General features: G+C 34.0%; 1 protein-coding gene across 1 annotated transcript in view; it reads right to left on the reverse strand.

The window, feature by feature from the left end:
- stas (Transmembrane protein stas) overlaps positions 1–16,972 on the reverse strand; it is a 49,722-nt gene that overhangs the window by 6,322 nt on the left and 26,428 nt on the right. Inside the window, exons 5-6 of the mRNA XM_085812227.1 lie at positions 15,400–15,504; positions 5,335–5,473 (exon numbers count right to left, since the gene is read on the reverse strand). Of these exons, the coding sequence (XP_085668353.1) occupies positions 5,335–5,473; positions 15,400–15,504 (244 nt within the window). The remainder of the gene's footprint in view (positions 1–5,334; positions 5,474–15,399; positions 15,505–16,972) is intronic.

Raw genomic sequence — 16,972 nt, forward strand, 5'->3', positions numbered from 1 at the left:
AATCTTCTTAAACTATCCGTTTTAGCATTTTAAAAGTAAAGTATAATCACTATATTTAACCATTATTAATTTTGTTGATATCACTTTGTGTGTTGTCCAGAAACACAATTTCAGTAGGATCCAAAAGTAACAATTTGGATAAATATCTTCCTGTTGGAACTATGTCATAATATATATATTCTTTTACCTGTGGTAATATATGTAATGCTCCCAAGTTTTTTGCTACTTTTTATTTATTTAAGATTTTCTGAATAATTAAGTAGATATTATACAGTTTACTTCTGTCGTGTTAATGGTAGAGTTGAATAAATATTCCATGTGTTAATTTTGCATTCTTCTCTAGAAATAACACAGTTCCAGTTAGAACTCTGCATAATTAATTCATGCACAGAGAGCTACTGATTCTGTGGATTCTGGATAAATAAATACTATATTCTTTCTATTAATAAATAATAAAACACATTATTACTTTTACATTATTTTGTAAATGATTAATTAGATGTAAATAAACAGTTGTATATAGTAGAAAAACTTTGTTAATTTGAATTTCAGTAACCACAGTTGACTAAATAACTTCTCTCAAACTGAGTTTCTTTTAAATTCTTGTATCTGATATGCAATAACGTTTTTGTAACTTTGGACATTTTCGTCCGAAATTCATTTAATAGTTCATTTGATACTCCTAATTCATCGTGGCAAGCTACCCAACCATGTACCCATTTTTCTTCTTCTTTTTTTTTTTTTTCCTCCCAAGAGCAGAAATTAATTCGTTTGAAACTGCTTCGCAGACTTCAAGAACTGCAGCCTAAGAACATCTATGTATGTTCAATGCATATTCTTTCCTGCAGCTGCGACATCGGTATCCATTTCGTAAACAAACGGAGGCAAGATATCAGTCCACTCTGATTGGTGTAAACAATCTATCAGAGTACAGGTCTGTTCACTCGGTTCGAAACGCCTGGACAAGCGGCTCGCTACGAGCTGCTTTGACAGATATAAACTGGCCTTAAGTAACTGGATGCAATCCACAAGTAATGTTAATCTGGCAAGCTTCGCAGTATCATTAGAAATTGCAAAAAAAGGCAAACCATTCACAGATGGTGAATATGTCAAAGATTGCTTCATACCTGCATCTGAAGAACTGTTTTGTGATTTCAAAAACAAACCAGAAATCTTGAAAAAAATCAAAGATCTGCCACTATCTGCTAAAACAGTACAAGATAGAATATCTAAAATGCCTTCAATTGTAACATATTTACAGGTGGAAGATATTCAACTTTCTTCTGCCTTATTACTTGCTATAGATAAGTCTTGTGACATAAAATACACGACACAAGTTGCCCTTTTTATCAGGTATTGTGTCAGGTGTAGGATTGCTACCGCTCTCAGGACAAAATAGAGAGGAAGATATAGCAAATGCCTTGCAAAAATGCATTGAAGACAATAAGATTGATTTAAATAAAATCGTTTCAATAGCAACCGATGGAGCCAGAAGTATGACAGGAAAAGATACAATGTAAATGGGCAACAACGATTCTTCAGAGCAAAATAAACCACAAAATTCTTACGTTTCACAGCATAATACACCAAGAAGCGCTTTGTGTCCAAACATTTCTGGCCGAAATACTTGAGGTCATGAATTTGGTAATCAAGATTCTTAACAGCATCTTGTCAAAAGCACTCTACCATCGTCTGTTTAAAGAATTCTTAAACGAAATTGAGACTCAGTATTCTGACCTCCTTCTTCACAATAAAGTGCGATTGCTTTTGAAAGGAAAGGTGTTGAAACGTTCTGCTTTGTGCTTAAATGAAATAAATACATTTCTAAATTAGAGAACGACAAATGATTGAAACAATTTTACTTTATGGTAGATGTCATAGCGAAATTAAATGAGCTGAATCTAAAACTGCAAGGAAAGGGAAACCCAGCCTATGTTTTGGTAGAAGAATTGCTTTGTTTTGAAGAAAAATTAATTCTTTTTGCAGAAGATATTCAGAGCGGCAAATTACTTCATTTTCAATTTCTAAAGCAATATCGTGATAAAACCAGTGCAACTGTTGACACGAATTACTTCAGCACAGTTATAAAAAAATTTAAAGATGAATTTGCTGACAGATTTGAGCAATTCAAAACCAACAAAATCACTCTAGCATTCATAGTAAATCCTCTCAACACAAATAGTAACGAAATCCACATTGAGCCATTTGGAATTGATATTGGATCTCTAGAATTGCAATTGATCGATTTAAAAAGTAAAGCTTTGAGGAGTGGAAAATTTACAGAGACGAAAAGCAAGTTGGAAGAGTTGGAGGTCCAGAAATATAAGTACGTAATGCAACAAAAAGCTTTAAAAGAAATGCCGCGAGTTGAGGCACTTATATTCGACGCATGGAATAGTCTTCCAGATTGCTACAGTGAGGTGAAGAAGTTGGCATTTGGAGTGCTGACTATTGGATCGATGTATTCCAGCGAGCAAGCATTCTCTTGCATGAATATATTAAAAGTACAGTAAGAAGCCAACTAACAGATAAAAATTTAGAGTTGTGTTTGAAACTTAAAACAAGTTATGAGCCAAATTTATCCAAACTTTCTAAAACCATGCAAAGCCAACACTCTCACTGAATTTGTTTGCTCAAATGTATGTTATATATATATATATATATATTATTTATTTATTTTTTTTTTAAGTACAAGTTACATTGTTTAGTAAAGTTTAAATTTTCTACTTGAATAACCAAAGCCATCACTCCCACTGAATTTGTTTGCTCAGTTGTTTGTTATTGAAGTACAAGTTAGTGTTGTAAGTAAATATTTAATTGTTTTAATTTTTTACTTAAATAATAAGTAATTATCTAATAATGCCCTATATATATTATCTAATTTGTTGTGAAAAACACTATTTATATATGAATAAATAGATTTTTTTCTTATGAATAAATATATTAGTTTTTTTGTTTTTTTTTAATCAAAAAACTTTATTTATGCGAGTACTATTTATTGTTGGCAATAAAAAATTTTGTGACTCTTTAAAAACTTTGAAATTTTGTAAACTGTAATTTTTTACTCTTCCTATTCAAAAGGTTGCCGACCCCTGGTCTAGACTGATATAGTTCGACCATCTTAAATGCAGCCCATTTTGCCAAAACACATAACATTGTCCAAAAGGGGGCATTAGTTATGTGCCACGAGGTGAGTGGTCATGTTGTAAGGATTTTAAGTTTTACTAATGTTTATTTTATTTTCTATTTCTGACCAGAATAAATGCGAACAGATTTGGTTATGCGCTTGCAAACTGTTAAGTATTTAAGTTATGGCTTTTAGCTAAGAGAGAGAGAGACTTCTTGCTTCCTTGCCATGCACACACTTTCCGGTCGATTCCTGTCTGCCTTTGAGGCCAGAACTTAGTTCTCTTTGATAGTTGAAGACGTATTGTAGTTTCCCGCATTCTGCTCACTACATACATAAAGTTTAAAAGGCCAATCTTCACGTTACTAGTCTTTGTAAAGTCTCTTAGTTCTTATTTAGTTAAGTTAGTTCTATTTCTTATTTTCTATGTTTGAGACCATAAGTGCTGGTCTTTGTATCCTGAAGGCGTGATCGGCTGTACACTGTGAGAAATAAAGCATAATTTTAATTTTTCGCATTTGTACTGTATCTACGCTCTCACAAACATAGTTTTGGGTAAACTCCCAGTTCCTACTCAGGACTCCAGTGATGTTTCCAAAGGCTATTAGAAGAAACAGAAATCCTGACAATGTAAAATTTCCCTCTTCGCCGGAAAGAGGGAATTTATATGGCAGGTGGTCATCGGGTGACGCTGTCATCAATCGTCTTTCGTGGCCATGGTTTTTTTCTTTCTTTTTTAGTATTTACAGAAATAAATGCTACGATTCGCATCCAGGAAACCAAGGATGTTGAATATTTTTAAAATATATTTTATGAATTAATTTAATTTGAACAATCCGTGTTTTATCACTTATTTTTAAAGATAAAGTCACTAAAACTCATGGAACTATATTCTCTAACAGAATTTTTTTTGTAGTAAAACGAAACTAGTCAACAAGTTTTCAGTATAACAACTTAGATTACTTATACAGTAAGACTGCATTTAACGCTGTTTCGGTTTAGCGCTCTTTTATTTCAATACGGGGATTCCCCAAAATTGTGCGCAGCGCTAGGTTTCCAAATAACATATCTGAAACAGAGTAGTTATGTTTCTTCTTGTGCTGTACGGACTTGTGTAGTTGTGTTTCTTCTCGTGCTGTACGGACGCATTTTTATCATTTGAAATATTTGTTGACATTATTGTAAGTATAAATTTATATAACACTATAATGATTAATACAATGACAAATATTATGATCTTTAGTTTTTAGCATGGGGGATAATAAAAAACAAGAAAAGAAAGCAACCAGAAAAAAAAGCATTTCACTGGAAACTAAAATGTAAGTGATTAGAAGATTAGATTCTGGTGAACATCACTCTCAAATTAGTGCTGCATTCAATTTGGCAACTTCAACAATAAGGACAATTCTTAAGAATAAAGAAAAAATACTGTCATCAGCAACTGCAACTACGTCAAGCTCTGCAACTAGAATTACCCATTCTAGAAATAATATTATAGAGGAAATGGAAAAACGACTATATGGATTGACGACGAAATCGAACACAATATGCTATTAAACCAATCTATCATAATGCTTTCTTGACAAAAAGGCAGAAAATTGGAAACACAGAATAGACTAAATGATCTGACTAAGAATTTTATTTGTTTTTATAAGTATATTTGTTTATATTGTTTTTATTTTTGTAAGAAATAAATGTTTGGTTTTATTTTTATTAAAAAAATATTATTAAATTCAATACCTAACCAATTTTCTATCCATCTTCCCTTAACCCCATTATTTACATGTTAAGATAGCCTCGTTTAGCGCTGTTTCGCATTACTTTGATGGAACGTATCCCCCTCATTAAGCGCGGTCTTACTGTATCTATTCACTCTGAACGGTGTGGAAATAAACATGGAAAAAAATCCTACAATGTGATTCCATCAACCCTATTTTGAGAATAAATCAGTCCAAATGGCACATGCATGCTTGAGCTCATAGTCACGGTTAACGTGGTCGAACTATAGTCATAGGCTGGTTGTCCTCATGTCCTGTTCATAAGACTGGCCTCAAGATGCAATTATTTGAATACAAGTATGCATGCAACCATTCTATAAACTGCATAGCCCTGCAGTCACAGCTTCATAATGTAGTCAGCATCTTCTCTACCACATTTAAATGAAGGCATGCTAAATACTTAAAATAAAAAGCAAAACATTTACATACCAATGAATGTTCCAAGTATGAAAGGTAAAGCAGGAACACCAATGACAGGAGAAGTTATGTTGATAAACCAGTTAGGCAGGAATGGAGTGATTCGTAAAAAAATTATGTAATTCAATAAATGGGAATGGTGCTTGTTAACCTGCCAAAAAAATAATCAATTTCATACCTATTTCTACAAAGTACACATTACAATATTGATATATCTTTATGCAAATATAAAAAATTTACACAAACAAAATTAATTTAATATCTACATCTAAACTCCGTATGGCTAACATCCTGGTCGGAGGCCAACTTGACCGGCGAACAGTCTTAAAGGAGAAAATGAAGATGCTTAAAACACCAATGATTTATTTTATGTTTCAAATTGTCCTTTCCAGTATACAAGGATTCTAAACTTATAATGAATGACATAAAATTAATCTACCAGCATACCAAAAACAAGCTCCCGAGTTCCAAGGATTTAATACATGTACAGTGAAGGTTGTTTTAGATCATGCAGCCGTAAGTTAATTTTGATCTTTCCGGTCTCGTGGCACCATCTATAATTAGTATTGTGAACTAGTTCCTCTCTTCGTCTGTTTAATTATATTAATCGTAATGTTTGACAATAAAGGGTGGTAAGTGCATGTTCATCTGGCCTAGTAAGGACAGAACCTGCGATCTTCTGCTCCATAACATGACAATTTTACAGATTACTTCAAAAACAGCTGTCTCTGAAGGGAGCTGTAACTTTCATGTCTTTTGTGGGCATGACGGTATATGAATTGAGGCCATTTTAAATAATTTTTAATTTATTTCTATTAGCCAATAAATAAATAGAGGTATTCACTTTTATAACATTTTACATATAAATATATTTACTTTAATTTTTTTTCCCAGTACCTTCAGAATGATATTCTAGTTCAGTTTTCTTAGTTGTTAACTTTTTATAGCTTTTGACCATTCTACATATTTTCTTAAAATCATTGGAACTGGAAGTTCCAACTTCATGATCTAGTGGCAATGAAGTGCACACAATATAGACCTGGTCTTAAACTGAAACCCAAGTTTCTCGGACCTTATAAAATCGTGAAAAATCAAGCCAAATAACACTTATGATGTTGAAAAATGTGGTTTCTTCGATGGACACATGAAAACAAGCACTTGCACTGAATTTATGAAACCTTGGACTTCAACAGAACATATTACCTAAACTTTAGTGTTTTATAGACAGTTACTCATATGAACTGATCTACACCTTTGGACATTGAATCCTATCGATCTTTTCTTTGATTATGATTACTAACTATTACCTTTTTTCTATTTTTTTAGGTGCTGTTATTAGAAGATACAGATAGAATATTATTTTCATTTATCTCTTTAATTTAGTATTTCCATTTATCTGTATTAATTTAGTATTTTCATTTATAGGTTAAGAGTATTAGTATTTTTTCTTTATTTTATATGGTAAATTTCACTGTTTGCTCTTGTCATCTGAGGGCAGATGACTATGTCGGTTTAGCGAATTATGTGGGAACTGTAACAGTAACTATAATTATGTAAGAGCGCCATCTAGATTAAGGTGTGGTCAGACCAGATGAGATGTGAACGATAGTGAGGACAGATATGTCCAAAATGTTTTGATGATTATTCTTTTTAATTTTCTTTTCATTCCAATGTAAATAAATAAATCCTAGTTTAACTTCATGAGTTCTAGTTATGCTTACCATCAATCCTTTCCCATATTAATAAAAACTGACAGTTAATATTTTAACTATGTTTTAAAACAATTTAATTTGTAGACAACTTTATTTGGCTATGTAAAATAACACAGCACTCAAAACAAGAAGGTACTATTTAAAAAAAAATAAATAAATATAAAATAAAAAAAAAAATAAAAAAAAGAGGGGGAAAAGTCTGAAAGGATTTAGATTGTAACTTCGCATTAGAGAGTTTGTTAAGTTTTTTTCTGTTGCCTCTGAGCTCGCGGTTTATCTGCCTGCTCTTAGACGCATTCCTCCTGACACAAGTACTTTTACCTTTTTATAACCATTATTAGTTTATTGTTATTTAAGAAAAGAAATGCAAAACCTAACTTGATCCACCAGATAGGTTGTAAGGATCTTAAGTTTTACTAACGTTTATTTTATTTTAAATCTTTCCTATCACTTCTTATTTTCTACTTCCGGCCAGAATTATAAGCGTGAAGGAGTTTATGCAAAGTTGTCTGGCGAACGCCAAGTATTTAAGTGTGGCCTTTTTGCCAAGCAGAAGAGAGGAAGCCGTGAGTTCGAAGCAGGCCGCTTACCTTAGAAGTTACGCAGTTGCTACCTTGCCTTCCAGGCCAGAGGTTTTAATCCTCTTGATAAATTAAACGTATTGTAGTGTTCACAGTCTCTGTGCTACATACGCTTCCTGTTATTATAAGGCCAATCTTATTCTAAAGTTAAATTAGAGTTTAGTTTTATTTTGATATCTTTTAAGTTAGACTCCGAGTGGAGGGTCATTGTATTCCAAAGTACGGAAGTCATTGTACATAAAGAAAAAATAAAGGGTTTTGTATACCCTTCGTCTGTATCCTGTCTACTTACTACAATTAGTGAACATAGCTTTAGTAAGCTCTCTGTTCTAGTCAGGTCATTGTATGTTTCCGAAGAAGGTTAGAAGAAACACTGAACCTGATAGTGGCGCCCGACGAAGAATAACCATGGCCGAGTTTCAAGAAGAACCTGTGCTGCCTGCAGAAACAGCTCAGAATCCAGAAATGCCAGCTGCCGCCCTGGAAGGATTTGGGTACATTGTCCAGACCATGCGCGCTTCGATGAAACCAGAAGCAACGTTTAATGGAAACTCACAGGTAACCAGTTTTTTGGAAAAATTGGATGACCACTTCATGCTCTACCCCGTGCACGAGTTTCAAAAAGTTACCTTAGCTACCAGCGCTTTGAGGGGCCAAGCGCTTAACTGGTTCAAATGTATCGGCAGAAGTCTCTTGGGTCAAGCAGGAAGTCCCACCTATACCTACGAAAATTTCAAGACTGCCCTACTAAAAGCCTTCCCTGTTGTAAGGGATCGTGCGAAATTAGAAACAGAACTTTTCAGTATATATCAACAAAGAATGGAAAACCTCTCGAGTTTTATTTTAAGAAAAATTCACGTTTTCAAGCTCTTGTATGGAAACCGTCCGGATCCTGAAATAATTCAAGTGATTTTGCCGAGGTTACTACCCCAAGTGCAAGACTTTATTGAATTGAGAAATCCGACTACACTGGAAAAATTATTTGAGCTAGCAATCCAGTTTGAAAGTAGAAGAACGGCGGACGTCAAAAGAAGACGCCAATATCAACAGCGAAACCAATTTGGTATGCCAAGACTACAGCAAACTCAAGCACATGGCTACGGAGAAAAAGCGAATCAGTGGGCAAGGAATTTAGGTTACAAAATATCGCAAAAAGGGATCGAGACAGATGAATCAAAAATAATCGCTGTACAAAAGTATCAGACTCCAAACACGGCAAAGAAGCTCTCTTCTTTTCTAGGACTTTGTTCATATTATAGGTCCTTTATAAAAGATTTTGCGGCTATCGCTGAGCCATTGTTAAAATTAAAAAGGAAAAAGGCAAGATTCTCGTGGACGGCCGAAGCCAATAGTGCTTTTGAAAAATTAAAACAAGCATTAACGCAAGCCCCTGTGTTGAAATTTCCTGAAAAGGATGAAAATTTAGAAATTTCAGCGGATGCTTCGGATTATGCGGTAGGAGCGGTACTTTCACAAAATCAGCAGCCAGTGGCATTTTTTAGCCGAACTTTAAATCAAACACAAAGAAACTATTCCGCGACCGAGAGAGAGGCACTTGCAGTTCTGTTAGCAGTGCAAAAGTTCCGAGTCTATTTTGGAAAGGCGCCGATAACAGTATATTCTGATCATGCGGCGGTAACTAGATTGTACTCTGGGAAAAATTTATCCCCAAGGTTAATAAGATGGGCACTCAAGCTGCAAGAATATAATCTGGTAATCAAGCATACCCCCGGAAAGGAAAATATCGTAGCAGATGCCCTGTCACGAATTAAATTAGACGAACAGGGTAATACCGTAAAAGTTGCAATGCTGACAGCGTGTACAATAAATTCCCGAGAAACTGTAATAACCGAACTGGGTAAGGATCCTGAGTTTGGAAGTATTTATGAGTATTTGAAGGATCCTGAAAATTTTAGCCACCAAGATATTGTGGCGATAAGAAATAGGGCGGCCCATTACGAACTAATAGATGGTCTATTATTTTATACAAAAACTACGAATTCCAACAACGAATTTCGACCTGTTATCCCAGCTAGTCTTAGATTAAATATCCTGCACAAGCTCCATGACAGCCCTTTAGCTTCTCATGCTGGTATTCGAAAAACTATCCAACGCGTACGCGAGGCAGTCTACTTTCCTGAACTGCAAAAGTTAACAAGGGCTATGTCCAATCCTGCCCAACATGTCAAGCAGTTAATTATATTAATTTCCGCCCGGCCGGGTTTCTAAATAGTATTAAATCCGAATTTCCAAATGAAATAATTGGCATCGATTTATTGGGCCCTTTCCCAAAAAGTCAGTTAAATAAAAGTCGCTATCTCCTTGTTATGGTTGATCATTTTAGTAAGTGGACCGAAATTGTTCCCTTAAAACGAGCCTCCGCGAAATTAGTTACTGATTCTATTTCAAATAAATATATTTTAAAATACGGGGCGCCCCTAAAAGTTATATCGGATAATGGTCCTCAATTTGTAAGTAATATATTTGAAGACATGTGCCAAAACCTGGGCATACGTCATTTAAATTATCCGTAGTTATTAAAATTATCCGTAGTTATATTAAAAATTTTCATAAAAGCTGGGATAACTATGTCAATGAATTTGCTTTCGCCCTTAGGACCGCAAAACATGATACAACGGGCAAAACTCCTGCTGAGTTATTTCTAGGCAGAAAGGTTATAACACCGTTAGATAAACTATTTTATGTGCAACAAAGAGTCTCAGAATTTAAAATGGGTGATATAGAAAAACTAATAAAAGAAGCAAAAAAGAATACGGAAGTAGCACAAAGAAAACAAAAATTGTATTATGACTTGAAACGACGGGGAGTAACTTATAAAGTAGGGGATGAAGTACTAAAAATTAAGCATTCACTTTCTTCAGCACCAGAAGATAAAACTGCCAAATTTTTTCCACGATTTGAAGATCCATATGTCATAGAAAAAATAACTCACGCTGTAGTAGTGTTAAAAGCCAGGAATGGTGAAACCTGCTCCGCAAACATTGATCAAATCAAGCCCTACTTCGATCGTAATAAAATGCAAATCTTTTCAGATCTTTTGCAGGATCCGGTACGGCAGACACCGCAGGTACAAGTTCCAGAGGTGGGAAAACGACAAGTACAAGGGCAAGCCAATGAGAGACAGAAGCAAGTGAAAAGAAAATTGCCCCGCGGAAAAATTGAAGGTACAAAGAAAAAGAAGCCGTTCCACCATCCAGAAAACAGAGTTCACGAACACCCCCAGAATGAAGAAGGGAGAAGGACGACGTATGTGGAAAAGACCGGGAGAAAGGACGGCAACTATAACCCGGCTGTGAAACGGAAGATTGACTCATCCGACAGAACTCTCCGCAGCAAAAGTCGCCGAACTGCGGAAGGGCCATCAGCGGCGGAGGAAAAAGTACAAGAAAAATTTGAACGGCCAACAACGAGGTCCAAGCAGGATCACGACAGAAGTTTCCCGGTTCCACCAAGACCAGCTGCCTTCAAACGGCCAAGACCACAAGCAGAGGACAGAAGGAAGATGTTCAAGGGTGGCCGTAGTGGTGAAAAACGGAAGCTTCCAGAGGAAAGCACTGAAGGGCGAGCCCGTACAAGAAGGAGGATCAACCAAGCTACGGTCTGCAGCACCTTTAAAGACTGGGCCCAGAAAAGGATGTCTGAATATTACAAAGATAAGTAAAATTTTATGTTACTTTACAAACTTAAGTTAATCTTTCATTCTTACTGCAAGTGGCAGATTTCAAGAAGTTTTACCTCATGCGAGGTCTACCTTTATCGCCAAAAGGGCGAGAAATGAGTTGTGACCGATTTTCTTATTATGTTTTTCAATTACTCGCGCGTAAAACTAAAGTTGATGTATAATAGCGTTGTATAAAGACTTAAATATTGTAAAAAGTTATTGTATAAATTTTATTTAAAACATTCTAACAAGAAAGAAGTTTTAGTCTGAAAGACTTTTTGAAATGTAGTATTATTTCAATGTAGAAAGAATTGGCACTTGCTTTGAAAAGAATAGAAGTTAACAATGTACTACTAATGTATGTTTTCAAATATGTAAAATTAACGGCATCTTGATATGTTCTTGTATACATGTGAACTGTTATTTTGAATGTTTAGAAATACCGTGATATGGTAAAAGTGAAAGTAATGTTAAAAAATTTGTTATTCGTGTGACTGTAAAGATTAAATCATGGTGAATATGTGTTAAAGGTTGAATGATGTAGTTAGGCTCTCTGACGCTACACTTTAGAGTTAGCCACTTTCAGAATAGTACCTCAGGGTCTAGAGTTGAAATTAGGGTGTGTTAAGAGGTCTCGTATGTTGAATTTTAACACGTTAGTGTTTTGATTGTAGGAGGAAGTGTTGAACACATAGACAGAAACACATTCGTGTTTGGTGTTTTTACAACACATGTCAGAGAGCACGGGGAGAGATAATTAAAATAGTCATGAATGAAATAAGAATGTTAAGAAAAGTATATTCTATATGTTATTTGCAATGTCATTCTGTAACATTTCATTAAACTGGTTTTCCTTCCAGATCTCTGGAAGGAACCAGAATTGAATAAAGCTCCTGTTTAGATGCAGTACAGATGAAAAAGAAAAAAGATTGTTGTATATTCCGGGAGCTGCTATTGTAACAAATTTCTTTCTTTTAAATTTTCTAGTTTCTAGCTAAGTTATGATTGTAAAAGGTTGGCCTCGCGTTAGTTTCTAGAGCTAAAAGTTTTCAACAAGGTCGTTTTAGACCTCAGTTTCAAACTAATTAACTCTGGCGGGAAGTATGTAAGGATCTTAAGTTTTACTAACGTTTATTTTATTTTAAATCTTTACTATCACTTCTTATTTTCTACTTCCGGCCAGAATTATAAGCGTGAAGGAGTTTATGCAAAGTTGTCTGGCGAACGCCAAGTATTTAAGTGTGGCCTTTTTGCCAAGCAGAAGAGAGGAAGCCGTGAGTTCGAAGCAGGCCGCTTACCTTAGAAGTTACGCAGTTGCTACCTTGCCTTCCAGGCCAGAGGTTTTAATCCTCTTGATAAATTAAACGTATTGTAGTGTTCACAGTCTCTGTGCTACATACGCTTCCTGTTATTATAAGGCCAATCTTATTCTAAAGTTAAATTAGAGTTTAGTTTTATTTTGATATCTTTTAAGTTAGACTCCGAGTGGAGGGTCATTGTATTCCAAAGTACGGAAGTCATTGTACATAAAGAAAAAATAAAGGGTTTTGTATACCCTTCGTCTGTATCTTGTCTACTTACTACAATTAGTGAACATAGCTTTAGTAAGCTCTCTGTTCTAGTCAGGTCATTGTATGTTTCCGAAGAAGGTTAGAAGAAACACTGAACCTGATAAGGTCATGAAGCTTGCAGAAGTAAGTAAATACCTCAGCAATATATAAGAGCTATAATACAGATGAATAAGACAACACAATAATATATGACACCTAGATCTGGAGCATTTTCCGGATTTTGTATTTAGTTAGCAATTTTTAGAAGAATTGTAATTAAAATCGTTTTATTTCCACGTGTAATGCAGCGCGTGACGAGTTTTAAGAGAAGCTACGCCGAAAAAGTAAAAATACTGGAGCACACGCATTTAATAAACAGATATCTGGTAATTTACGAGTATATTTAAACTGAATAAATGTAATTGACTACTGTGTTAGCTGTGACCGTAATTCTAATCTTTTGCTTTACAGAAATCTTGAGAAAACGGAAATTACCAGAACCTTCTGGTGCACGATTTAAAGTTTTAAAATGCCGGAGAGAAATATCTCAGTTCAGTTGTTTACATAACTATTTTGTTGACTGTAACGAATTTGCAGTGAGATCGGATCAACTTTCTCTGAGCTTTGGATTGCGTTTTATTTGATGTTTTAGTAGTTTAAAATGTTACATCCCCATGATATTGTACGCATATCTAAGAGGAAAAATCCAGCATTCTGTTTTATTTCTTGTGATAAGAATAAATTTTGGTGCACCCTGCCCCAGGCTCCCTTGTTCGGTGAACAATTTTGTTACCCCCATGCAGCGGCCCTGACTGCAGCTACTAAACTCTTATTCTAATATCTCAAGTATAGAAACTCATTTAAATATTTCGTTAAAACGGTTAGAAAGAGAGCATTTGAATGATTCATTTGACAAGAAAAGTGGAATAAATTTTATAGCAATAAAATGTATATACACTTTTCCAATCAAACTGGTGGCACAAAAATTTACTTAAGGTGAAATTTTCAGCAATTTTACGAATAATGGTTTTCATGAATCAAATTTCATACATTCTGGATACCCAAAGTTCATTCAGTATTCAAACTGCTATTGCTGGTAGATATTTTAACTTGAGATATAATGTTCTTTTATAGCATTGTAAATGGCATCAACAAATTTGCAGTACCATAAAAAAAATTAGAACTATAGTTTAACCTTCCTCCCCCCTCCCAAATTTGATGCCAAAATACTATTTTTCAAGATTCCTCACATTTTAATTTGTAGAATTTATCCTATAAGTGCCAGTAACTAAAAGTTATACCATGAGACTGAAGCTGTAACATGCTAATGTTTAACCAATAAGATAAGAAATTTGCATGCGACTTGTATGTCTTGGTCTTTATATTTCGTAAAAACATTCTCAAACATATAATTTTAAATGATCATTGATCATTTGAGTCCCAAGACGCACTGATCGCGCTGTTGAAATTTTATGTCGAGAAAACCCAGTACATTTCAAAACATTGTAGGCAACTAACTGATGGAGCGTTACCGATTGTTAAAGTCGCACACTCAGATTTACTGAAGCAAATACACCACACAATTCCTTTTAATGTAAATAGTACATTTTACAATACGTAATAATAATATAATTATGCAATACTTAATTACAAAATAAAAATAAAATTTTTATCGAACAAAACTTGAAATATTTATAAATTTACAGTACTCATATGTATTTTATAAAATAACAAAGACAAGCATTGCGTTACCTAACAAATACAGGAAGCGCTGTTGCACTGACTGGGATTCGTCGATGTAAAATTACAGTACGCATATGTACAGATGCATTTTATAAAATAATGATACAGATGCATATACAGATGCATTTTATAAAATAATGAAGACGAGAATCGCGTTACCTAACAAATACAAGAAGTGCTATTGCTCCAACTGGGATTTGTCGATGTAAAATTACAGTACACATATGTAATCATACAGATGAATTTTATAAAATAACGAAGACGAGAATCGAGTTACCTAACATATACAAGAAGCTCTACAGCTCCGAATGGGATTCATCGATGTAAAATTACAGTACGCATATGTAATAATACAGATGCATTTTATAAAATAATGAAGACGAGAATTGCGTTACCTAACAAATACAAGAAGCGCTATTGTTAGGACTGGGATTCATCAATGTAAAATAAACAAAGCGCTATCGTGCCACTTGGTATTTCTCGACATAAAATTAAACAACCACTATTGTGCCGCTTGGTATTTCTCGACATAAAATAAAACAACTGCTATCATGCCGCTTGGTATTTCTCGACATAAAATAAAATAACCGCTATTGTGCTGCTCAGGTCTTTTCGTACTCATTTAGAGCAAGAGCGGTTGCGCTGTTTGGGATTCTTCGACAGAATATTTTCAATACCCCCAGGACTCAAATGGTTAATAATTTCACCAAAAGATAAATTACAAGCAATGTGGTCTTATTTAAAAGAAGTTCAGTTCCTTTGTAATCAGATTTCGTTACATAAAAATACTTTCAGGTATGGGGACTTACTTGCCGTGACCACTCTGCTGCTCGTACAGGAAAAAAGCGCTGCACTATTTTCCTTCCCAATTGTGAAGAAAGAAGGAAGCAAAAAGATGCTCCAAGTGCAGAACACTAAAATGAAAAAAATATTTTCAAAATATTAAAAAAACATGAGATTTGAAACAAAACTGCATGCACTTAAATAAAATAACTGGAATACTGATAGCTAATACTCAGGATAAAAATTAATGAAAAGTGTTAATTTTTTATTCCTTGGTTTTGACCACAGACTCCAGAGCTTAAATTGCACCAGAGCCCTGACTAAGAAGGCTCTAACACTTCTTTTATGTAACTGAGCAAAAATGTCAGTAAAAATTTAATCTCGAAAATTTTACTTTTAGTAGATTAGTAGAAAGTAGATTTTAGTAGAAAATATTACTTAATAAAAAAAAAAATCCAAAAGTTTTCAATTTTATATTATGCCCAAATGGGCTGTTTTTAAATTACAGACACATACATGTGTCGAGAGCATTTGGGCTAATGCCACATTGTGCTAAAAATATTTAAAAACAATATATCTTTAGAATTTTTGATAGACAATCTCGTGCGCTAGGAATAAAAATATTTTATTAACTACACTGCTCATTTGAAATTGTTGAGTTTTTTAATAAAAAATTCGTTAATGTTTTATAAAATATGAAATAAAGCAAATTTCAAATACGGACTTCCAAGTGCCATATTCAAATGGAGAACTATATTTTTCCAAATTTGATAACTCTAAGTACCGTTGTTTTTTTACAATACGAGAAACATACATACATTTATGTAAATTCCTCATTATTTAGTTTCGTTAAATATAATAAATGTTGATAACATTTAGTGGCATCAATGTGAAAAGTGCTTCGGACATTTAAAGTGATTCAAAGCAAAATGCGGTTCTGAGAACACAAAATGCCCTTTTGGGCTAAATTAAAAATCGCTTATTAAATTTTAATTTATATTATTCATTTACTTTAATCATTAAATTATTTTAATAATTAATTATTTAATTTTAAATGGTTAAATATTTTATTAGTAATTTTATTTATTTATTTATTCTTGTTGCTCTTTTCTGGTGGTTTTCCATGGGATTCCGGCACTTCTAATTCCAGAAATTAAGCCCTGAAGGAATCACAATTCTTAACTGCGATTCCATGAATCTCTGGGAGTATGGCCATTAATATTAAATTTACCAATGATTTCAAAAAGTTAAATTTGATTACCAGTATTTTCATAACAAGAAATTCATGAAATCAAAGGCCTTGTCTTCTTCAGCTTAAGATAAGCTTAAGATTTACTATGCAATGATTCCAAAACCTGTTTTCAAGTGGAACACTTCTATGACTGTTGACTGTACGTTTGGAATGTTTATGGAAAAGCAGTCCAAAAAGCTCTCCAGTAATTAAATATATACTATGTATTAATGCAAAGTCTTATATAAATAATTTGTACACAAGGAAACTATTTCCTTATTTGGTACTAACTGGCAGAAAAAAGTTAATAAAAGTCTTGTAAAATGCATATTATGTGAAATGGATCACTGAATTTGCATGACGAACTG

The sequence above is a fragment of the Stegodyphus dumicola genome, chromosome 2 (genome assembly GCF_044657685.1).
Source record: "Stegodyphus dumicola isolate Sdum_Otavi_A_Nest chromosome 2, ASM4465768v1".
NCBI lineage: Eukaryota > Metazoa > Arthropoda > Arachnida > Araneae > Eresidae > Stegodyphus > Stegodyphus dumicola.